Source organism: Poromitra crassiceps (assembly GCF_964638095.1).
Source record: "Poromitra crassiceps genome assembly, chromosome: 4".
In the NCBI taxonomy this organism is placed as follows: domain Eukaryota; kingdom Metazoa; phylum Chordata; class Actinopteri; order Beryciformes; family Melamphaidae; genus Poromitra; species Poromitra crassiceps.
The window spans coordinates 24705309-24729733 of record NC_139626.1 but is presented as its reverse complement, the minus strand read 5'-3'; the positions used below and the strand labels follow the sequence as shown (position 1 = coordinate 24729733).

The window sequence follows — 24425 nt, the reverse complement described above, 5'->3', positions numbered from 1 at the left end:
CGATTCTGGGAGAGAGAGGAACAAGATAGAGGAGGGTTTAGTGTACGTGCTGAGCTGGTAGAAGAGGATGTGTTGCCCTGATCCAGTAAACTCCTCCCATCTACTCCATGCAGGTTACAACAGTGTCTGTAAAGTCTTACTAGTGGAGACAAGGTTGAGACATATTATTGGGTGCATTGTATTGAAAGTGCTATAAATTCATCAGGGAGCTTGAGCTGAACCGTTTTTGATGGGAAGAGATGTTTGGACATCGCAGGTGAATTTATCTGGTTCTACAGTACAAGTTATGCCTGCTTTTGAAAGTGCTTAGGCTAAATCTCATTAGAGAACACTGGCCATAGAAACTGTTCTGAAAGATTTTAAGCTGTTTGATGTAGCAAAAACAAATGAATACTCAAGAATTCTAAAACGCTGTTTTATAAACCATTGTTCTGTTAAATATGTAGTTGAAAAGGCTGTCTAGACTGTTCTTGCCTGTAAAAAAAAAAAGTAATTGTCATTTGATTCTGAGGGACTGACACCAAAAACCTGACATTTAGGCTACTGTTGATGTTTAGATAGTTTCTTTTTTTTGCTATCAAACTCCATTGCAGCTGTGCTGGAAATATTTCAATGTGAGATTATACTTATTATGTGAGATAACAAACTTTTCTTTTCAAATTTGGTATGGATCTTGATGACCCCTAGAGGAAGAACTGTATTGATTTTGATAGGTTTATGATTGTAATAACTATTATTAATGAACAGTTTACATTCATTTCCATGTCCATGATGGACCCATATCTCACCTCATTATATTGTACTGAAATTTGTCAAGAGAACTGTTCACACATACTGTAGACACCCAAACCCCCCCATGAACGTAACTGAAATGAATAAACTATAGCTGTAGGGGCCATTTTTGGATATGTCACCATAAAAATATGTCAGCAATATAATTAAAACATAACGCTCTTATCTGTATGGTGGTCTGTTAAAACCCTTCGCATGGTGGGAATTTGACATTTTCAAATTTGACATGTCCGTACATTAGAAACTCTCCCCTATAGCCTATATAACAGTTTGAATAACTGAGATAGCTCTCTCAGATCAAAGGTTTAATGAGTATTTTAATCAGTAACGCTTTAGAATACAGCCTGCAACTTACAGGGTAACTACAGGGTAAGTAGTACACGGTAACAAAATCTGTACTTGTAAGTACAGGGTACAGAATCTGAATTTATGGAATAAGGGGGTAATAAAGGGGTACTTATGAATAACTTATACTGTACCTATTCTTGTAACTACCTGGTACCTATATGACCTATGAGAAATAATCTTAAATTTAATTTCAATCTAGGCTAACTATACTTTATTCCGTAACTATCGGGTACCTACCGGGTAACTACAGGGGCGCGGGCTGTATTCTAAAGCTCCTATTTACATGTAAATACAGGGTAACTACAGGGGTGCGAGCTGGGATGGGACGGTAGTCATTCTACTAGGAGTGGGATGGGACAGGGATTTTTTTACACACACACACACACACACACACACACACACACACACACACACACCTGGGTCCCAGTGAAGTCCACTGGCTGATCTGACTTAGAGGGATACTGTAGTTCACATTTTTTTTAAGTCTAGCACTATTTGCTACTTACCAATGGTGATGTTGATTGGTAAAGTTATTTCTCTGCACAATCCATGCTGTTCCTCATAGTAGGGTGTAGAAGCCATTTCCAGAGTTAAGCGTAATGGGTACACCAAATTGTTCCAGTAGGAGTCAGCCACCTACTTGTGACAGGTTGACAGATATGGGAAGATGTCATTATAATGTTTATGTTTACTATGGGGGACCATCAACTTATTTTATTTACCTTATTGCACTGACAGATAATTTTATAATTTTACTAGTTTCAAATAGGATTTGGGTTTTCAGGATGATATAACTTGTCGCAGATTATCTATTTTGGTTTATTTGGTAAAAGTGGAACTATATTCCTTCTGGTTTTCTTCATTGTTCATGATTTTGTGGAAAGCATTCACTATAGACAGTCAGTTGGAACAGTTGACAGTTGAGACAAGTACGTTGGTTATAATAAATAGGTGAGAACACACCAAACACACACATCTTCCCATATCTGTCAACCTGTCACAAGTAGGTGGCTGACTCCTACTGGAACAATTTGGTGTACCCATTACACTTAACTCTGGAAATGGCTTCTACACCCTGCTTCAAATCGTTCTTTATAAATTAGAATATAATGCAACTTAATCCCCCCCGAACTGACAACCTCTGGCAACCTACCGCCAAATTTGCCCCCTACCAACCCACCCTAATGTAGCAGGCTAAATCGGGCCCGTCACTGTCTTAAAAGAGCTCCAAGATACAGACAGAAATGTCAGAAATGTTACAAGTATACCCAGTCTCCCCTACTACCACATTCTGGGGATCTATGGAGTGAAGGCTAGTCCCTATCTTACATAGATAAATGGCCTTGTCACAGTGACCTTGGCCTTTGACCACCAAAATCAAATCAGTTCATCCTTGAGTCAAAGTCGATGTTTGAGGCAAATTTTATGAAATTCCGTCAGGGCATTCCTGAGATATCGCTTTAACAAGCTTGAAAATGGCGTTCGAGAGGTCACAGTTACCTTGACCTTTGACCACCAAAATCTAATCAGATCATCCTTGAGTCTAAAGGTCCTTACACATTGGGAGCATTTTTTTCGTGCGATTAATTCGCACGTCAATATTTTCCGAACCTATATCAGTTAATGCAACCATGCATACCAACGGCGAAGTTTCGCTGAGCGTTATTGCGGTGTTTATTTTTTCCAACCATGGTCGATTTTTAAGAAATTCGCTTCCGACGTGTACACATCTGTGGCTGTGATTGACAGGTGGGTCAAAACTCACATTGCAATTTCGTGCCGTAGGCTATATTCACATCACTCTTGATGTGTAAGGACCTTAAGTCGATGTTTGAGGCAAATTTGATGAAATTGGACCACGTCAAGGCGTGGTCCATAATGCCTCCGGCCTGGCTATCGCCGGCGGAGGCATGAAAACAAGCTTGGCGATTCTAATCATGTGCTGATCATTTGAGAGTGAAACGGCATTCATTGACTTGATCATGGGCCGTTCACTGTACGTAAACAGCGGTGCTCTGAGCAGTGCTCTGAGCATGAACACCTTGGCCCCAGCGCGGAGTGCGCTCCCGGTTTGCGGAGCTCCGCCTCACACTGGCTTCCTCAAGTATGTCGTAAGCTTAACAGCCCCCGATTCGCACGCTACAAGCCGAGAACATGAACTTGTAGCATATATTACAGAATAACAGAATACATTCTGACTGTGTTATGGAACAGCATCTGTAGCCTACCAGATGTGGCCTTTCTTATCTCATAGTGCAAGTCGAGCTGTTTGTGCTTGTCCCATGCATGATGCCCTCGCGTAGCCTATGATTTATATTGACACTGAACATTTGTTTGACAAGCAAAAATAGTATAACATTTTGTCGGGGAGTGTCAATCATATTTTGCCAATCACTTGTGGTTCAAGGAAAAATATATTTTGGTCAGAGAAGGGCCAGTTTTTTAATTCAGAGTGCCGCAAATCCCTTGTGACGCCCTCCCCTTCTAAATAACGAACGGTCCCTAAAAGCAGTTCACTCACTTTTTCCAAATTGACATAGGCTAAATCTGAATCTGTTTAAAATTCATATACTCTTAGTATAATGTCAAGTACATATAAAAATTGAATAAAGGGTGTTTTAAAGGGGGGGGGGGGGGGTGGCCATATCATTCCTACAGAAGACCAAATGTTTTTCCCAGATACAAAATGCCCAGGAGTTTGTGCAGAGATCCGTTACTTTTAGACATGTCAGAACCTCCCTTTCAAATGACTTGACTGTTCAATGATCGGCAAATGTATGGTTAGAAAAATTTACTAGATGTACTCAGTTTAAACATTTAATTTCACAGCTGTAACACAATACTGACAAACAACTGCAATTATCCCCTTTGACTTAAGCTTTTACTATCCACGACTGAAATAAGCACACAACTGACAATTATCAGCAGATATCGATAACGGCTTAGATGCCAGTGAACATGTAGTTTTTGTTTATGCTAAAATCTGTTATCTAGATTCCTGTTTGATTCCGACTAAAGGTGTGTGTGTGTGGTGGTGGTGGTAATTTCAAAACTACGGTAGCTGTCAGGATATAGCTGGCTAATATCTAATGTGGTGTGTAAAACAATTTCTCAATATTAACAGCATAAAAAGATACAAACAAAAAACCCAGGCTCCTTAAACATTGGCAACAAAGCCAAACAAAATTGGAAAAACTGTTAACGACTGACACACTAATGTTGAACGATGTTTATTGATGAATGAAACAGTTGACATGTGCCTTCCTGTACTGCCACAGGCCAGCCACACCGCAATGCCTTAATTATACAATTATCTAAGAGCATTAATAACCTTAATCAAAATCCATTCACGCTTAACAGAAGGAGTAGGCAGTACTGAAATCTCACAGTATGCAGTTCTACTAGGCAGGGCTTGTGTACTCTGATGAAGTCCAACCGTTTCAGGTTCAGGTGATCAGAACGGTAATAAGGCAAGTGCCAAGTGTAGTAACCCAGGTTGTTGTGGAATGACGGCTGGTCGAGTTGGCAGGGTCCAGTTCTGCAAGCTTCCCCCAACTCAGTAGTTGCTTTGGTAGTTGCTTTGGTTCTGGTTTCGGTAGCCGCCTCGATTGTAGCCCCCTTGATTGTAGCCCCCTCTGTTTTGCTGGTAACCCCCTTTCTGATCTCGGTCTACATAAGCAGAGAAAAACAAGTTTGTCATGGTTACTTACTATGACTCAAGTCAAAACCTTGAGGTCAGATATGTCCAAAATTATGGAGAAACACATTTTCCATGCAAGTCAGTTATCAATAAAGTGGTAAACACAATCAGCATCACTGGGATATGGTCAGTTAGATTGCACACAGTTTTCTAAGTATCCAAGGTGCAACATCTAGCTGGCTCCACATACCCCCTTGGTTGTAGCCCCCTCTGTTTTGCTGGTAACCCCCTTTCTGATCTCGGTCTACATGAGCAGAGAAAAACAAGTTTGTCATGGTTACTTACTTACTATGACTCAAGTCAAAACCTTGAGGTCAGATATGTCCAAAATTATGGAGAAACACATTTTCCATGCAAGTCAGTTATCAATAAAGTGGTAAACACAAACAGCATCACTGGGATATGGTCAGTTAGATTGCACACAGTTTTCTAAGTATCCAAGGTGCAACATCTAGCTGGCTCCACATACCTCCTTGATTGTAGCCCCCTCTGTTTTGCTGGTAACCCCCTTTCTGATCTCGGTCTACATGAGCAGAGAAAACAAGTTTGTCATGGTTACTTACTATGACTCAAGTCAAAACCTTGAGGTCAGATGTGTCCAAAATTATGGAGAAACATTTTCCATGCAAGTCAGTTATCAATAAAGTGGTAAACACAATCAGCATCACTGGGATATGGTCAGTTAGATTGCACACAGTTTTCTAAGTATCCAAGGTGCAACATCTAGCTGGCTCCACATACCTCCTTGATTGTAGCCCCCTTGATTGTAGCCCCCTCTGTTTTGCTGGTAACCCCCTTTCTGATCTCGGTCTACATGAGCAGAGAAAAACAAGTTTGTCATGGTTACTTACTATGACTCAAGTCAAAACCTTGAGGTCAGATATGTCCAAAATTATGTAGAAACACATTTTCCATGCAAGTCAGTTATCAATAAAGTGGTAAACACAATCAGCATCACTGGGATATGGTCAGTTAGATTGCACACAGTTTTCTAAGTATCCAAGGTGCAACATCTAGCTGGCTCCACATACCGTCTCCACCACGTCTCTGGTAGCCTTTATTCTGTTGGTAGCCACCTTTCTGATCTGAAAGACAAAAGGACAAACAGCTTTGTTTCTAAGGAAGCATTCTTCAGGCAGAAACAGCCCTTCATCGGGAATAACAGAGTAGAAGTCATGTCAATGGCATCACTTGTGGCCATTGGAAAACATGAGGGTGAACAAAATGCCAATTTAATGCCATTTAGCCTTTAACTCAATGGGCCTTAAAATTCAAAACCGACCTGACCCTAGTAAGTTGAAGACCAAGCCCGGCCCGAACAATTAGCATAAATTGTGAGACCGAACCCGGTCCGAGCCCATTGGGCTGGGTCGGGTTCCATCTGGCCCAGGCTGAAATTGAGAACTCTGAGCTGTTTGTGTGCATGTGTGTAAGCATGGAAGAGAGTGAGAGAAGATAATGAGAGTATCAATCTGGCCTACTGTAAATGCATTAAAAAAAATCTTGTTTTTTTTGCTCGGCTCGAGCCGGCCAACGCAGTCACATAAATTGTCAGTCAGCTGGGTTGGGTTCCATCGGGCTCGGGCTGGGGCTGAAACTGAGAACTCTAAATGCCACAATGCTGTAATGGTGAAGGCTGTGTGTCTGAGCTCACCTCTGTTGAAGTATCCGCCGTAGACACCCTGCTTGAGGTCGAAGACGCGCTCGTTGTTCTCCACCAGGCCCCCCAGTTTCTCCGCCAGCTGCAGGGCCATGTTCTGCAGGGAGGTGGGCTCTGTGCGGTGCATCACCACTGTCTGGGTCGGCTGGTCCAGTGACGCCTGGGCGGAGAGGTCACAGGCATTTTCAATGCTTTAGTAGTTCAACCAATCATTTAGCAGTAGTACTGTATAGAAATCAAACGCATATGTTAGGCAGATAGACAAGCTAAGATACAGAAAAATATAAGGAAATGCAAAAAGAGAAACACAAGTATGGATAGGTGTAGTCTCGCTTGCCAGAGTCTCTCCCTACAACGGGGGAGAGTCTGGCTGTACTGGATAGCACTCTGGTATAGCGGGGGGGGGGGACTCTGTTTAAAAGGACATCCATATATGGTCGCAGCAGGTCAGTCAGAGCGGGTCGGAGCCAATGGCAGGGCTTGCAGGGAGCGGAAAGGGATTTTCTTCAGACTGAAATGGTCGGCATGGCCGGTCAAACTTACCATCAGCTCTTCGTTGATGATCATCTTGCTGATGATGCTGTGGACTGTGGGCAACTCCAACTCAAACATCTCCGACAGCGTCTCCATGCTGGCGGAGAAGCAATCACATACTGATTATGAACATTCAAATTAGTTTTCATCCATACAACCTTGTAGTTTTATATTAGTCTAAAAGTGACGCAAAAGCTAGGCCAGGGGCAGTTGACATCGGCATCATTTTTAATGTATAAAACATGTCTAATGGGTCTGTAAAACAGACAAAAAAGTTAAGAATTGTAATTTGGGTTTCTCCGTCTCTTCCCTCATTAAAGGTCCCATTCCGTGCAAAAGCTGTTTTTACTTGTAAATGCATATATACTGCTGTCATCCCTCCCTGTAATGAGTGGTCACAACCTCAGAACTGCCACAGTTGGATTTGTCCCTATCCAGCTTCCCCCTGCAGTCTCCTTCAAGCCACACCCCCAAACGATCTGTTTCCCCAGACGGGGGATTGGGACGTCACGATGGTCCTCAAGCATACTGCGCGGGTCTCTCTCACACAAGCTACCTGCATCATTTTGTCTATAGCCACAAAATTAACACTTCTAGCTGGAGCGACGCCAACTGTACGTGATCCAGCACTGCGGAGGTGCATTCGGTAAGTCTAGGCATTTTGAGATGTCCTCTTTAGCGTAGCAACGTTAAGTTAGCGATAGCGTTAGTTGTGGACACAACCTAGCGTGCTGGTCCACAGACGCTAATCTGATTGGCCGCTGGGAGCCTGGGGCGGGCTCTCCCTCAGCGGCCAATGGGAACTGTTAGTTCTGAATATATTATAGAAACAGACCATTCTTGGGACGCAACGAGATGAGGAAGGGACAACTCCGTCACAACAAACGGGGTTGCTATATTTTCGACAAATTAATCCAGAATCATGTTTTATGGACCAGAGACACACGTTTTTAAGAGGTTACAGCTGCACGAATTGGGACCTTTAACTCATTGAGTGCCAATGACGACTTTAGTCGTCAATTGCTTTAGTAACGTTGAGTGCCAAAGACGACTAAAGTCGTCAATTGTGTTTTTTGACGGTGGGACGTGTATCAAAGCCAGATCCATCTCCTGTGAAAGTATGGTGGCTGTTGAATGTGTAAAAGCTATTTTAGGGACCCATTAGGTGGCGACAGTGCTCTCCAGATTAGAGAAAGGCCAGGAGAAAAGAGAGAAGAAGTCATGAGGAAACGGAAATCGCATCGATATGCATGAAGCATAACGTTAGCTGTGCCTGTGAACAGCAGTCAATCTGCTGACACCACAATTGAGCTCCTCCGTCTCCGCTGCAATAGCCCCTCCATATGATTTAGTTGCCGACACCAGCCTCTTTCTGAAAAGTTACATTATTCTCAGCTGGGAGCCGGGACAGGCTGTGAAAAAGCGGGGGGATGCAGCGCACTTTTCAGTGCAGACGGAGCAAAAGCAGAGCGAGAGCAAACGCAGCGACACTCAAAGTCGCGCAGAGACACTCCCACGAAGGAGGAGGAGGAGGGGGGTGGGGCATGCAGGGCAGTGTACAATACACAACACCCACACAGCAGGCTCGATTGACAGAGACAGGCAAACAAGCTATCTGATGCCCACCAGCAGTAAATCAAGACCAGCAAGAAGGTGTAGGGTCTGCGCACGCAGGGGCCAGCGCTGCTGGTTGCAGCTAAAAAATATTATTTTGCCAAACAAAATTCCTTTGTTTTCACTGTTTTATTGAAGTAAATTATTTTTGAGGTGTCACATCAGAAAATATTACCTTCAGAGTCAGTCATGTGCTTGAAATGCTATATTTCACAAAAGGCTCAATATCTCAGCTTCTAGATGGAAACGCCAATTTTTTCTGTTTTTGACCTATCTTCTCCGGCTGATAACTAAAGAACGGAAAATTATATCAATAAACTTTTTTTTGCTGCTGATACAATAGAGTCTCATCGTTCTTTGTGCGTGTTCGGTGTTTACATAGTAATATCACACAATATTCTGTGGGCCTCGAGAAATCACTGAAAACGCTCTGAAACTCTGGCACTGGGAGCGTCCGTTCTCCAAAAGTGGCTGGCACTCAATGAGTTAACTATGCACTGTTTTGATAAGATAAGATGATCTGTTGAGACTTCCATGATTTATATATAGCACGCCCCAAGTCCTTTATAAGCAAAGAAGCAAGGAAGGAAAAAAAACAAGAGGGGAACTTTCATTTGTAATTTTGTCTGTTGTGCGTTTACCTGATGGAGTCATACACACTGCTGTATGTGAACAGGTAAGTCCTCAGTGACTCCTCTTGGATCTTCCTACACAGGGAAATATATTCAGGGAGCACATAAATATACAAGGAAAATCAAAATCAAAAACATTTGTTACAAATATAAATAAAAAATATCCACTATTAACAACAAATGCTACTTGTTCAATTTTAAAGGTCTTAGCTGATGAAGACTGGGATGCGACTTTTACAATTTTATCCAAAGCGGCTTTGGATTAAAGTGTCTGCTAAATGATGTAATGTAATTAAATGAAATTAGCTAATGTATGATAATAATGGAGACGTGTGCTAACCTGACAAGCATCTCGCGCACTCGCTGCGTCTCGGGGAACAGGTCCCACACCTTGCTGTTCATCTTCTCGTTGATGATGAACGAGTGGCAGGTGCGCCAGTCGCCCATCTTCATGGCCTTGCTGGCGGCGACCACGTGCTCCCTCATGCTCTCTGGGGGTCCTGGGGGAGCGAGATAAAGGTATGATCATCTGGGTTCTCAAGAATACAACACAGAAAAGGCAATAGTATTCATACTGTAGCCAAATCTGTCCTATGGTTTACTAGCACTCTGAAGATTTTGTGATGAAAAGATCTCCTCAGTAAATTAATAAGAAATTATATGTAAATCAAGGCGGCAACAATTTGTTGTTGTTGTAATACTACAATCGATAGACAACTAATTGATTGAGCCATGGGATAATCTGCATACACATTACAGATTAAGTATGATCCCGGCATAAGGAGCGGTTAGTTCACGTGTTGCGTACCCAGCAGCGGCTGCCTCTCTCCCACCCTGAGCTGGTGATGGAACTGCTTGCTGATCATCCTGCGGCGGGCGTCAAACTCGTGGGCGGCCATGTAGGGGATTTCGAGCAGCATGGCTGACACCAGGTACACACACTCCAGCAGCTCCAGGTTGATGTGCATGTGGAATGGCACCTATGAGGGACATCAGAGCCATCTTAGAACATTTGCTGTTGACTTCTACATCACTCTCAATCTGAACTGGTTGTGTGGCATTTCCTATGTTTGGAAGCTGGCTCTCTGTTACCGCAAACTCTACTCCATCATTTAATTGGCAAAGTTATTGGCAAAGTTAAGTGAAACCCAGCTGGTTACCATCTAATCACGAAAAAGCATCCCCAACATGATCTTAAGAGCTGACTGCTTATGTAGAACTCACCTGTCTCCTCTTTTCAATCTTCTCCTGCTCAGCGTTCCTCTCCTGCATGTTCCTCATCAGCAGGCCCTGACCCAGGAGCTCCTTGGCGCGGCCGGAGGACTGTATGTCCAGCAGGGCGTTGTGGGCATCCTTGATCATGCCCTGGCGGAAAGCGCAGATGCCCAGTTGCACCATGGTTCTGTTGTACAGGATCTAGAGGAGGCCGGGGGGGGGGGGGGGAGATGCATTTGATATTGGCATTACTGTTGCATATAAGCATGTTCTCTTACTCGGCTGCCTGCCTGCCTGCCTGCCTGCCTGCCTGCCTGCCTACCTGCACAGGTGGGTCGGCGTGCTGGATGTTGTCCTGCAGGTGGCTCATCAGCATCAGGTCGCGGGCCTGGTACCAGCGTGAATGCAGGGCGTGGTGGTAGATGTGGCAGAGGATGGCGCAGGTGCGGATGCGGTCGGTGCGGTCCTTGGCGTAGATGAACTTGCAGAGGCGGTCCATGATGATGGCGCTGTCCTCCCCCTCACTCTCTTCCTGGTCTTGCTCCGACTGCACAGGGGACAGAGAGAGAAGGCGGCTCAGTGGACTAGGTCCTGTTTCTAGAGTGAGGGGACAATGGAGCGGGAGATGGGCTGGAGAATTGGAGCAGTGTTAATTTTGACGTCTATTTTTTTATTTAGTCTTAGTCCTGTGTCAAATGTCCTTGTTAGTTTTTATCATATTTAGTCAACCTTATCCTGTTTTTATTTAGTCTAGTTTTAGTCAACGAAAACGGTTCACACTTTAGTCTAGTTTTAGTCAATGGAAACTATTGAATCTGCTGATGTGCTTGCACTATTAATGGTCATTTGAAGCAGTGTTGCCAACTCTTTCTCAAGGAAAGTAGCTAACTGAGAGAAAGTAGCTGACTCTGCCTGGGCCAGTGTCGGTGTGAGCCGGTAGCAATGACAAGTGGACCCTATTTACAGTCCCTGCTCAGCCCGCAGCTGAGGGGAGAAGGGAGGGAGGCTGGCTGTGCTGTGTGGCAACAAGCGCTCAAACTTCTCTGGATATAACGTAGCCAAGCAAGTAGCTGTACATGTTGGGAACACAATGCCTCATACACATATAAGACCCTTCCCCTGACCCTGTTCCCATCCTGTGGAGGACAGCATGCGCTCCCCATCATCTCACAACTCCTTGTTCACGCTGACTCCTGCCACCTGGGAAGAGTGTGTGTGTGTTTGTGCATTAGATAAGACTGGGCTGGTTCTGTTGTACAGTAACTGCAATCTCTGTAAATGTGTTTTTAAGACCGCTAAATGTCAGCTACATCTATGATGATGCAGCACAGGAAACTTAACTGCTGCATTGAGGAGGAAAAACACTATAATTAATGTTAATTTTGTTATCCATTTGTCTAATTTAGTCTTAGTCATGTGTCAAATGTCCTTGTTGGTTTTTATCATATTTAGTCAACCTCATCCTGTTTTTGTTTAGTCAAGTTTTAGTCGACTAAAAGTTGAAATATTTTAGTCTCTTCTTAGTCAAAGAAAATAAAAGTCTGAGCATTTTAGTCTCGTCTTAAGTCTTTAACACTAAGCGGCAGAGGAATTGAGTTCTCTATACCACACCGTTGTGACAAAAAGAGCTGAGGCAGAAGGCAAAGCTCTCGATCTACCAGATGATCTTCGTTCCTACCCTCACCTATGGTCATGAAGGATGGGTCACCGAAAGAACAAGATCGCGGATACAAGCAGCCGAAATGGGTTCTCTTAGGAGGGTGGCTGGCATCTCCCTTAGGGATAAGGTGAGAAGCTCAGTCATCCGTGAGGGACTCTGAGTAGAGCCACTGCTCCTTTGAGTAGAAAGGAGCCAGTTGAGGTGGTTCGAGCATCTGGTAAGGATGCCACCTGGTCGCCTCCCTAGGGAGGTGTTCCAGGCATGTCCAGCTGGGAGGAGACCACAGGGCAGATGGAGGACTAGGTGGAGAGATTGTATCTCCACTCTGGCCTGGGAACGCCTCGGGATCCCCCAGTCAGAGCTGGCAAATGTGGCCAGGGAAAGGGAAGTTTGCCTGGGCTCTCACCTTGGTCTCTGCCTGGAGGCCCAGGCTGCGGCGGTGAGCCTTGTAGTCAAACTTGTAGTAGGTGTGCATAATTCGGCGGAGGTAGATACGGCAAATCTCCTCCGTGCTGCCCTTGTTCTCCAGGTAATTCAGCAGCCTGTCGATGATGCCACAAACTCGCCCCTCGTCCTTCAGGTTGTCTACGTACTCTGGAAGACGAGTAGAGAGGCACAAGCAAGCAAGTCAATCAGCAGCAGCGAGGAGCCCAGTAGAAAACACAGAACACGGGCCTGTTCAAAGAAGCCAGATTAGTGGGTTAGCAAGGTAACTTCAGGTTTAACCCTGGGTTTGCCGTCCTATGATGCTAGTTCACTACTTACCGAGATAGATCACCATGGCAACTTATGCTGAACGGCTAACCTGCTCTGGGGCAGGTGGAGTTCAGCGGATCGGCTCAAAACGCATGAAAGAAAATATTCCCATCATGTCCTATAATTAGTTCTTGAGAGATTTCTGTTCAATAGCCATGTGTTGAAAATATCAGCAGGAAATGTGTAAGGGATAATCAACTCCTAGGTGTGCATTAAATTATTTTAATGTACGATGTGGAGGCTGCCGCAAAGTGCATTCAAATTGTTTAATGCACACCTAGGAGTGTTGATTATCCCGTGGTCATTTCCCAACAATATAATATAAAATAATAATAAAATAATTAGTAAATTTTTTGCTGCTAGTTTAGTTATCAAAATCTAAAAGTTTTTCACAAGCCATAACTCAGTTTAGCTAGCAACACTTGGGGTGCCCGACTAATACCTGGAACAATCATTAACATCCCGTCATTCATGCAATGGAAACATTGTTCGCTGTTTCAGTAAATAGGACGAACCTTGGATACGAGCTGGCCAACTTGTCAAATCAACTCATGATGGGAAAGACAAGTAAAAACTAACCTTGAGAATGAGGATCAGTGTTCTGCATGATCTTGGTGAACTCTTCATCCATCCTCTCCACCAGCGTTAAGATGCATCCACGCACCCTGAATGGCTGACAAATACAAACAAAAAAGTCAAACAACAAATAATTTGATGGACTACAATAAATGTGACATGCCTTAATGAGGTACAAAAACTAACGTATCCATAATAAAAATAAATCAAATCAAACGTTTCGACGTGAGCAGCTTCTTCTTCAGAGTCAAACAGTGAAGACAGATTTTTTGTTTGAAAAAGGTTGGTGATCGAAACGTCACAAAATTCTTATTTGCAAGTTTGGACGGTGTGCGGGACTCCCTTTTTACAAGACAGATATACCAACAGTTTTAAAAGCCTCCACTCTAGAGAGGATAGTTCCTCATTGGTGGTGGTCAATCAATAAGCCAATCATATGATGACAGCACTCATAGAATAGGTGGAATGCTGTGTTAAAGCAGCACTGCAGTGCATACACTATAATACATAATAAGCAACAAATAATTGTAATATAACAACAAGACAGATTCTTCATGGTAAGGTAGGTTACAAAGAACAAGGCTCAGTTCCTCATTCAACCCCAGTGGCTCGATGTTTGAGGCAAATTTGATGAAATTCCGTCAAGGCGTTCCTCAGACATCGCTGGCATCAACTTGACTCAAATCAAATCTCAATAACTGTAAAACGAAATTAATGTCTGCAAAATTGTTTACGGTTTTTATTATGTGTGGGATCATGTGCAAACTGCAAAATAAATCAGAATTGTTTATCAGTGGTCTCCTTTTAACTTTGCACATCTCAGTTCATCATATAAATGATAATAGAAGAAAAATTATTTTCATTGTCTACCACATTTAGGGGCAGTCTCTCCAACCACCAGGCCACACTGCCACCCAGATATACCAGAGAGGTGAAGCTACCTGGTCTGAGATGCCCAGATTCTCGCTGTCCTCTGCAATGTTCTCCCCAATGAAGATGTTGCTGTTTTCAAAGAGGATGTCCAGCAGCTCGTCGATACATTCCAGGCACTTCTTCCACATGTCCGCCTAGAAGGGACGCAAAGTCAGAATTGCTCATATGGAGAGGGAAAAAAGAAAATGGACAGAATGTGCGCTGTCTCCAACAACCCCTGCCTTTGCTCCATTTCAATTCACAGAGCTCCTGCATGTTACATTTATTTGTATTTAAACAAAATGTTTTGGGCCATGGTTCAACATGACGTGGGCTGATCGCAGCCGTGCACAGTGGTATCATGCTTAAAAATGTATTGCTACAATGGCACGAATCACTGCCTGAGGATTAAACTCATCAAATATTACAGTATTACACTAATATATCAAATACTGTCAGAATTCTGAAACATTTTGAGGCAGTGGGTGGCTCCTACCTTCATGAAAGCTGCCAGGTTGGGGTTGTAGTCGTAAAGGGAGGCGATGATGTTGAACTTGATCTTGACCAGGATGCCTTGGCCCAGGTTGTTCTCATTGGAGATGCCTGCCAGGGCGTGCAGCAGCTCTATCTGGGCAGCTCTGCCAGAGGAGGAAACGTGCGGGGGGGGGGGGGGGGGGGGGGGGGGGGGGGGATTGGAAAGGAGGAAGTTCCCTTAATTTCCTTACATAGTATTTTTGGTTGCTGTAAAGGTCTATGAGGGCAATATAATGTACAGATGAAAGGAAGTGGTAATAGAATTATTAACTCATTGAGTGCCATGGACGAACATGTTCGTCATTTCGTTTAGTAACGTAGAGTGCCAAGGACGAACATGTTCGTCAATTGCGTTTTTTGACGGGGGGATGTCGATCTAAGCCTCTTACATCGCCTCTTACAATATGGGAGCTATTGAATGTGTCTAACCTATTTTACAGAACCCTTAGGTGGCGACAGTGCTCTCCAGATTACAGAAAGGCGATGAAAAAACAAAGAAGAAGTCGTTGGGGAAACGGAAATCGCATCGCATCCGTATGCATCGATATGCTGAAGCATAACGTTAGCTGTGCCTGCAGCAGCCAATCTGCTCCCACAATTGAGCTCCTCCGTGTCCGCTGCGACAGCCCATCAGCATGATCAGCCGTGGAGTTGTTATTATTCTCAACTGGAAGCATAGGAGCCGGTGACAAACACACGCGGAACGCTGTAAAAAAGCTGGATGTCGCGCACCCTTCACTGTGCACAGCAAACTCAGCAGAGAGCCACCAGAGACACTCCCATACGGAGGAGGAGTGTGCAGTTGAGGGGGGAGGGGGGGGGGGGGCACGCAGAGCAGCACACAACACATGACAACACTGACCCAGACAGACCCAGACAGCAGGACAGGATTGGCAAACGCAAGCCAGAATATCCGATGCCCACCAGCAGCAAATCAAGACCAGCAAGAAGCTGCAACCAGCAGGGGCCAGCGCTGCTGGTTGCAGCTAAAAAATATTATTCTGCCAAACAAAATTCCCTGGCCTTCAATGTTTTATTGAAGGAAATTACTTTTGAGGTGTGACTACATTAGAAAATATTAGCTTCAGAGTCAGTGATGTGCTTGAAATGTTTAATTTCACAAAAGGCTCATTATCTCAGCTTCTAGAAAAAAATGGCTGTTTTTGGTTACCGTAAATCAAGCTATCTTCTCCGGCTCATAACTAAAGAACGGAAAATGGGATCAATAAACTTTTTTTTGCAGATGATAGAAGAGAGTCTCATCGTTCTTTGTGCGTGTTCAGTGTTTACATAGTAATATCACACAATATTCTGTGGGCCTCGAGAAATCACTGAAAACGCTCTGAAACTCTGGCACTGGGAGCGTCCGTTCTCCAAAAGTGGCTGGCACTCAATGAGTTAAGGAATCCGATTGCTCATCATTTTTGTATTAATTCCGACTATGGTTTTATTCACAGTCATTCGTACAGAGTTTTTTTTCGTGCTGAATATTCTGAATAAAGAAAGAAGTGTAATACAGGTTAGGGCTTTATCCAGTGTTACCTGTCTGTGCCCTTCTTGCCTCTTGCTTGCAGGATCTCATGCAGTTTCTTCACCACCACTGCGGTGTTGATCTCGGTGCCCTTCGCAAACATCTTGGGCTTCTCCTGTTAGATTGAAGACATGACACAAGAACAAATAGTAGCATCATTTGTTGATATGAGCGACGTGGTTGATGATCAACATCTTGTTTCTTTTGAAACAAATGTGGAAATGTGCACAATCTACAGTGTTGTAGCCAAAGCAGGTGACAAAAAGCGTTTTTTTATTATTATCTGTTCTTTACCTTGACCAGAGGTACGCCGCCCTTCACCTGCTCCCAGCCTCCATCACCCTCCTCTGCTCCCTCCTCCTCAGCCTCCTCCTCAAGCCGCTCTTTCTTCTTGAGCTTCTTCTTCCTTGATTCCTTCTTCGTCTCACCATCCTGGGTGCTGGGGACAGAGCCCAGTGACTTGTCCCTTTGACATGAAAAAAGGATGGATGAAGCATTTATCCGTCTGTTTTTGTGTTGTGGCGTTATTTAAAGATTCTTAACGGTTCTGGCCTAAAAAGGAGAGGGGAGGACTCACTTTTTGAGGAAGGCCTGGGCCATGGAAACGTTCTTATCGTCCCCGTCGTCAGAGCTCCCGCTGCCACTTTCTACAGTGTCCGAGCCCCACGCTTCATCATCATCGTCATCACTGGAAGATGATTCATCCTGTCAAAAAGAGGAAAAAGTCAAGTGGACTCACTCGAGTATCCCCTGTAGGGATGTAGTATCCCCTGTAGGGATGTAGGGATGTAGTATCCCCTGTAGGGATGTAGTATCCCCTGTAGGGATGTAGTGTCCCCTGTAGGGATGTAGGGATGTAGTATCCCCTGTAGGGATGTAGTATCCCCTGTAGGGATGTAGTGTCCCCTGTAGGGATGTAGGGATGTAGTATCCCCTGTAGGGATGTAGTATCCCCTGTAGGGATGTAGTGTCCCCTGTAGGGATGTAGGGATGTAGTATCCCCTGTAGGGATGTAGTGTCCCCTGTAGGGATGTAGGGATGTAGTATCCCCTGTAGGGATGTAGTATCCCCTGTAGGGATGTAGTATCCCCTGTAGGGATGTAGTATCCCCTGTAGGGATGTAGTGTCCCCTGTAGGGATGTAGGGATGTAGTATCCCCTGTAGGGATGTAGTATCCCCTGTAGGGATGTAGTATCCCCTGTAGGGATGGGCATTATGTCAGTTCAATATTCCAGTATGAACGAGTAACCAGGTACTCGAGACAGAGAGAGAGGAAAAATAAGCAGGAGGGGTTCCATGTGGAAACACACAAGTGGAACCAAAGTTTGGCTATGTTAAGCAGTAGTTTCGTAGGCTATAGGCCTATAAGAATATCTATTACTATGGCAATGATAGAGCAGGGATAATGTGTGTGTGGGCTGTTCACACACACAGCACGGCGGCTCAGTGGTTAGCACTGTTGCCTCACAGCAAGAAGGTCCTGGGTTCAAAACCCCGGTCCGTCTCAGGTCCTTTCTGTGTGGAGTTTGCATGTTCTCCCCGTATTCATGTGGGTTTCCTCCCACCACCAAAAGACATGTATGTTAGGGTTAATACTCTTGTCAGTGCCCCTGACCAAGGCAATGACACAAGAACTGGAGTTGGTCCCCAGGCGCTGCACTGCGGCTGCTCCTAATTCTAGGAAGGATCCTAATAGAGGATGGGTCAAATGCAGAGGATGAATTTCCCCATGCGGATAAATAAAGGATAACTTCACTTATAACATTTTTGCATGGAAAAAGCGCTGCCTGGAGCACTTTTTGTGAGGAGAAATATAAAGCGGATGGACCGTCATCTGACATGATCTTAGCAGCTGTTAGCCTACCTCAGTAACTCTGTTAATCTGCTGGTTAGCACTTCGTTTGAGCAGAACATTAGCTGCTAAAAAGTGATTGCCAAAAAGTGCTTCTTTCTCCAGATTTGTTGTGGCTAACTTTATGGGAAACGACAGTGGAGTCAAGTAACTTAATAAACTAGTGCAGAGTTTTGAATGAGTTTTATCAGGCATGCGTTATGGAGAAGCGTGCGTCTGTCTCATTTGCACCGTGGATTTCCCCGTGTTGTTAAACTTAGTGCGAGTACCCAAACAGAAGGGTAGAAACGTTACTCGAATAGTAACATTATGAACGAGTACTCGCGCCCATCCCTAAGAATTAGGTCTTCCTACATCAGATCAGACTTTCTGTAGCGCACCCTTCAGCAACTGTGCCAAAAGCAAAGAGGAGTTGCATACTTTAACCAGTAGATCAGTACTGGATTGGCTCGCTGGTATCTTACCCCTGAGCCCTTCTTGAGGAACTTGCTGGCCTCTGATGGAGCATCCGCAGGCTTTTTCTTCAAGAAGGCCTTGGCTGACACCCCATCCTCGCCTCCCTCTGTGTCACTGTCTGAAGAGGAGCCTTGAGGATCACAAAATGAGGACGATGAATTATACGGAGTACAGACGATGCTTACAACAGCGCCACATAGTCATCGTTACGTCTCATATATTCAGATGCTACATCTATGAGCTCTGTAGAAGCAATAACCGGTGAAAACAGTTTTCTTATATCATTCCTGATAGATATTTGAATTCTGCTGCACATCATGATGAATTACAAAATTGTATTAAATGGGCGAGCAAGTTTTAAATTAACATATTAATAGTTGATTCTACAAACAAACCGCATTGAAAATGGGCAGGGTGACATACTTCTATTATAAATGCATTTAGTCTATGATGAAAGTATTCTACAGGCACCCTGAAAGGCTTCAGACACGTTTATACATTGAATCTATCTACTCTCAAGCCGGGTTGGACATCTTTCAGTTTGCCATACAATACTTTCATTGTCTTTTATGCCTTTATCATTTTATAGAATTTATAGGTTCTTGGCCTTTGTTGTACTAAGATGTATATAAAAAGCAAGCTCACCCGAATCCTCTGGCTCCTTCTCCTCCTCCTCATCCGCAGACTCCTGTGGGTTCTGAGAGAGAGAGAGAGAAGGCATTGTTAATGTCTCTCACCCAACAAATAGTGAGTATGATCTCAAACAGAGGAAATGCCCTGATTTACCTCCTTGTAAGCGGCAATCTCTGTTTCATAATCCCTGTTGTATTTGCGGATCTTCTGACGCAGCGTGCTGAGGGCTTTTGCGTTGTTCTTGTTCATCTTCTTCTTGCCTTCTTTGTCCTCCCAAAGCTGGAAAGTAAATGACAAGAGGTTATTCCACTGCTTTGAAAAAAAATGACTGCAGACACATCCAGCTCTCACCTAGGGCTGGGCGATATGGCCTCTAAAGAATATCTCGATATTTTTTGGCTATATCGCGATACACGATATATATCTCGATATTTTTGAAATCTCTCATAAATGCTCAATTTAACCCTTCAGGGTTCATACACATTTTGACCAATGGATTTCCATGACTTTTCCATAAGTTCTTAACCAGTATTTTATGCACACCTGGGGTAAAAAAGAAGAAAGGGCAGATGTAGTGAGCAAAGATGGATGATTTAATATTCCATAGCTCTGACCTAAGCAAATCTGACATCACTGTGAACACAAACAACACTTCTGATATACCGGTAATATGATTGTTTTAGTAAAGTGTATCACTCAGTAGTCAATACAAAAAATAATGGCTTTTATAGAACCGAAAGCCTAGCTGCTTAGTCTGCAGATAAAACATAAAAAATTAAATTTAGACTCTTATTGGCATGACGGCAACATGCTGTCTGAATTTTGTGGGGCCAGTTCTATAGTGAGGCATGGAAAGCCTCACTATACGCCATCATATCTGTGTCGTTTCACTTTTGACTGAAAAATGATGCCTCTAGTCTAGATTAAAGAAAATACACGTATGTGATGTTCACTTGCGCATTCGTTTTCCTTAATAGATCATGACTGCCCCGCAGCTAGCTACGTTAGCTTGCATGTAACGTTAGCGTTAGTTCCTTTTGGAGACACAAACCCTGGACGTTTCATTTTGAGTAGGCTAATGCATGAGGTTCTCTATGGTTTACGCCAGCTCTGGGAGTATGAAATGCTTTAAATGCGGGGGTTTTGGTCATGCTTGTGGAGCGCTGCCCTGCAACTAGGTAGCCTAACCAGCTAGCTAACGTTAGCCCCGTTAGCCATCATAACGTTAATGCCAAAACAAATCCGCTGCCTCCTCCCCACGTTTGGTTTAGCGTAACGCCAGCTCAGACTTTCCCCTAATCTCAGAAACCTTGCGGAACATGTATTGCAAATTGCAATAGTGGTTGTTTTGTTATAATTTGAAACTGTCAACAGCCACACTGGGGGCGGCCATGTTTCGCCAGTCTATGGTGCGGACGCGTGATTTCGAATCGCACATAGGTTAAGGACGGGTGTGTCTGACGCGGTTTGACGCGTTTGACGTATCCATGTGATTCCGCCTCCCTTTTGAGTGTGACAGAGCTCTCCCTTGAGGGAGAGCTGACAAGAGGAAACGTGAAGCGAGTCATGCCGGCGGCTTAAGTTATAAACAATGCGTGACAATTATACTCGAATGTTCGCGATATAGTCATTTCTACATCTCACGTGGCACAAGCCGCGATACATCGAGTATATTCGATATATCGCCCAGCCCTACTCTCACCTACTGTATATACAAGATTAGATACTGACCGAGATGATTAATATAATTCCTTTGCAGCAGGCAGATCTCAAAACACATGATTACAATTATAAAGCTGAAATTCAGAGAGCTATAGTAAACCTGGGCTACTGACCTGGTTGAGATATTCTTCCAGGTCGGCCAGAAGACGGATGTAGAAAGAGGGCACGCCCTCTTTGTCCACTATAGTCTTGCTTTTGAGGAACGCTCGGCATAACTGCTCAAACTCCTCCAAACATTTGGCCATGTCACGGATCTTCATGGCATTGCGGATGGTCTTGATGAAGTTGGTCAACTCCTCAAACCTGAGATTTAAGAATGAGCACATTTAAACCAAAATCAATACATCAAAGCAATCGGATATGAGTAGTATTTGTGGTACACGACACATTGCCTAAACGTTCTAGGTCCAATTGGTGCTAAACAAACAACCACACCGACAGATTCCCTGCCTACCAACACGAGGGTCGCAGGTTCGCGCCCCGTGTTACCTCTGGCTTGGTCAGGCATCCATAGAGCTAGAGGTCGGTCAGGGCACCTGGTTGGGGCGGAAGGGAACTGGTGCGAATAGCATGATCCTCCCATGTGCTACGTCCTGCGGGTGAAGCTCCCTGCTATCAGGTGTAAAGAAGCGGCTGGCAACTGCGCACGTGTCAGAGGAAGCATGGTGCTAGTCTACGGCTCTTCCCAGATCGGCAGAGGGGGTGGAGCAGCGACTGGGGCAGCAGGGGGGGGGGGGGAAATTGGTCAAGTAAAATTGGGGAGAAAATGGGGGGGGGGGGGGGGGGGAGAAAATAATAATAAGCCACACTGACCTTTTGTCTTTGGCACTGCGTACCACTCTCTTGGTGTCCTCCTCATCATCACTAAGCAGCAAGGACCTAGGAAGATAATATGGATAAGTGAGATCATTCTAAAAATATCATTTGTGTCAGTGTCTGATGGGCTTTGACAGAAGAAGAGGTACTAGTACTGACTGCTTGAAAGTAGTCCCTGGTGCTTTGGGAGTGATCTCATCGGCGGATGAGGACTCCTCCGACTCGCTGTCGGACCCAGTGGCAAAGAAACGTGACATTTGTGAAGGCGGCTGTCAATCTGTAAAGACAAAATGAAATAAATGTCAAGTTCTGTTTATTAGGCAGTTGACTGTAGATCTAGCCTCTTCCTGCAAGATGCATGTTGCACCATTGTGCTGTATGCTGTTGAAGAAATATTTTAATGTATTAGAGCATGCTTAAGTGAAATGTATTCGTTCTAATTCTACTAATTAGATCAATTTGCGGTGGTTCTCAATGTAACGTTACCCAAAGTGTATAGATGGTTTTCTAGATTTGGTAACTGGCTGCCAGTTGACAGTGGATTTCCACCAGTTACATCAGCTGTGTGATGTTGTGAATTACTCTGAATGGCTGTCAATACCAGACTCAATAATTGACACGATTAGTACCATTGACAAGCCGATGGTAAATAATTCGGATATAATGTAAGACACAATCTAAAAGTTACCTTTAGCTAGAGGAAGGGACCAGACAACCAAGAAATGTATAACTTAGCATCACTTGTCCTCAAGCTAGCCAACTTGCCTGCTAGCAAGCTAATGCAATCAATACGAAACGACGATAGATGAGGCTACATGTAGCTAGCGAGCTAGCAGGCCGTTAGATAAGGTGACAGCTGGACTACCCCGATAACGTTACTGATGGATTTACAAGCAGCTCGTCCACTGTCTACATAGTTTCAGTTAGAGCTAACGTTAACGTTACCAGGTTTACCAAATTAGTATGTTCTCAAACCAATGTATTTCCAAGATACACGCGGCATTGTCAAGCGTTGTCAACGTTTACGTTACTAGACGGGATGGAGCACCGGGCCTTGCCGCATGTCTACGCGGTAGATACTTTGCATGGGGGCAATCAAATAGTTAACGCATTTTGTGAGAGGGACTCACCTATGTCCTTGATGAAATGTTCTCGTGGTGTGTCAGATTATTTTGAATCTTTTTATAATCCAGTTTTGCAATTTAGCGGCCACAAGGCGTGCGACGGCTCCTCGGGCACTGGCGTCAGGAAAGGAAGTGGCCTGAGATTCACAAAGCATAGGGATGGTACACCGTCATAGATCTACACGCCATGCTACACACACTAACCTCGCGTCACCAGGCTCTTCTCACACACACTGGGACCATTGACTGTATAGCGGCTCCTAGCTGATAAAAATAAAAGTTTTATAGCAAGAAAATAGAACCATTAAATCATATTGTAAAGAACCATGAGTGTAGTTATGTTTTTACAAATACAACACCTTGTATAAAAAATAAAAAATACTCATATTCGCTATTCATTAATTTCTTTATTTCAGAAAAGTGTGTTAAAAAGTTAAATTTTCTTTATACAATCAGGAACAGCATTTTACTTTTTTTTTTATCAAATATTTTATTTTATTCCAAATTAAAAGCGACATAATGTACAATGATCACATATCATAATAGCCAGTGAAGCACAGTGATAACAAAAAAGGAAAATCAAAACAAAACACAAAACATGACCAAGTAAGATGGCTAAATACGCTCTTTCAATTTCTCAGCTGCCAACACCCACAAACCAATGTCGGATTCTTTAACTCCAATCACAGGAGCAGTGGATATCTCCAGGTAAACTACATCAAGGAAAGTGAGAAGCCAGTTGCTCAGTGAAAGCTTGTCTGCATGTTTCCATCTCATAGCAATCAGTTTCTTGGCCGCAGTGAGGCCTGCAAAAATAAGCATTTTTTTGGTGTCCAGGTGCTGACAGCTGAGATATATCATTCAAAAGTAAAGCAGAAACGGATCAGGCATAGTCAAAGAAAAAATGTCTGATAACTGAGAGGACACTGTTTTCTAAAAACGGGCAACAGGCAGGCATTCCCAGAACATATGAAGGAATGTTCTAGGAGCACCAAGGGGACATAAAGTACAACGGTAATCAGGCAAGAGACCCATCAAGTGCTGCTTCCTGGGGGTAAGATATGTTCTGTGAGCATAATTTAGGTGTATTTGTTGGTGATCTGGGTTAGGAGAAGATAACAAAACATGAGACCAGACTGACTCCCAGTCAAAATCCAGATCGAGTTCTGTGACATCTTTCCTCCAGACTGTATCTAAGGGAAGGCCCTTATAAGAGCATATCAATAAATGAGTATAAAAAACAGAAACAAAGCCCCTGAAAGTTCCTCTATAATAGAAGAAGTTATGAAATGGGTGCCGATTTAATGGTTGATCCCACAGGACCCCATACGTCTTAACTGCTGCCCTGAGTTGAAGAA

At 43.9% G+C, this 24425-nt stretch overlaps 1 protein-coding gene across 4 annotated transcripts; it reads right to left on the bottom strand.

The window, feature by feature from the left end:
• Positions 1-4077: 4077 nt before the first annotated feature.
• eif3c (eukaryotic translation initiation factor 3, subunit C) lies at positions 4078-23205 on the bottom strand. Of its 4 annotated transcripts, XM_083635644.1 has the most exons (26): positions 23074-23205; positions 22103-22220; positions 21941-22006; positions 21241-21430; positions 19559-19684; positions 19418-19469; positions 18781-18902; positions 17042-17169; positions 16759-16930; positions 16476-16579; positions 14896-15037; positions 14429-14554; positions 13491-13584; positions 12562-12749; positions 10818-11042; positions 10505-10696; positions 10089-10260; positions 9621-9780; positions 9290-9355; positions 7044-7131; positions 6495-6660; positions 5872-5925; positions 5582-5650; positions 5310-5363; positions 5031-5084; positions 4078-4809 (listed from the first exon to the last, which is right to left on the bottom strand). In XM_083635644.1, the coding sequence occupies exons 2-26, from the start codon at positions 22198-22200 to the stop codon at positions 4697-4699; spliced, it is 3021 nt and encodes a 1006-aa protein (XP_083491770.1). In that variant the 5' UTR covers positions 22201-22220; positions 23074-23205; the 3' UTR covers positions 4078-4696. The 4 variants fall into 4 exon arrangements, with proteins under 4 accessions (XP_083491770.1, XP_083491771.1, XP_083491772.1 ...); XM_083635645.1 differs by lacking the exon at positions 5031-5084; XM_083635646.1 differs by lacking the exon at positions 5310-5363.
• Between the last annotated feature and the right edge of the window lie 1220 nt (positions 23206-24425).

Excerpts from the sequence above, each read along its gene's own strand:
- eif3c (XM_083635644.1), bottom strand. The coding sequence starts at position 22,200 with ATGTCACGTTTCTTTGCCACTGGGTCCGACAGCGAGTCGGAGGAGTCC. Across the intron at positions 21,431-21,940 it reads CGCAGTGCCAAAGACAAAAG|GTTTGAGGAGTTGACCAACT; the intron begins GTCAGTGTGGCT and ends CTTAAATCTCAG. Across the intron at positions 10,697-10,817 it reads ACGCCGACCCACCTGTGCAG|ATCCTGTACAACAGAACCAT; the intron begins GTAGGCAGGCAG and ends GGCCTCCTCTAG.